This window comes from Etheostoma spectabile, chromosome 8 (assembly GCF_008692095.1).
Source record: "Etheostoma spectabile isolate EspeVRDwgs_2016 chromosome 8, UIUC_Espe_1.0, whole genome shotgun sequence".
NCBI classification, from domain to species: Eukaryota; Metazoa; Chordata; class Actinopteri; order Perciformes; family Percidae; genus Etheostoma; species Etheostoma spectabile.
The window spans coordinates 17,501,250-17,501,592 of NC_045740.1; the positions used below are offsets into that span (position 1 = coordinate 17,501,250).

The window sequence follows — 343 nt, forward strand, 5'->3', positions numbered from 1 at the left end:
TATTTGACAACAGCAGAGCGAGAGACTCCTTACCGGACGTCGATGGCTGTGTGGTTCAGGATCTCGCCGTCGCAGTTCCAGCTGCTGTAGGCGGGGGCGCAGCCGCAGGCCGGGTGGTCTCGGCAGATCTGGCTGAAGATCTGGTGCTTGCCGTTCTCCCGCAGGTCCAGGTCTGAGTCGCTCTGGCAGTGACGCGGCGTGAAGCGGAAACGCCGCACCCGGTGGACCTCGACGAACGCCAGGTCAAACTGGCCCGGACAGAATCAGAATCAGAATCAAAAATACTTTATTGATCCCCGAAGGGAAACTCTGTGTTACAGTTGCACAAAAAGTAGAAATATCA

At 56.6% G+C, this 343-nt stretch overlaps 1 protein-coding gene across 1 annotated transcript in view; it reads right to left on the minus strand.

The window, feature by feature from the left end:
* The window catches only part of LOC116693733 (ceramide kinase), a 63,676-nt gene that overhangs the window by 5,990 nt on the left and 57,343 nt on the right, over positions 1-343 (minus strand). Inside the window, exon 13 of the mRNA XM_032522941.1 lies at positions 34-248. Within this exon, the coding sequence (XP_032378832.1) occupies positions 34-248 (215 nt within the window). The remainder of the gene's footprint in view (positions 1-33; positions 249-343) is intronic.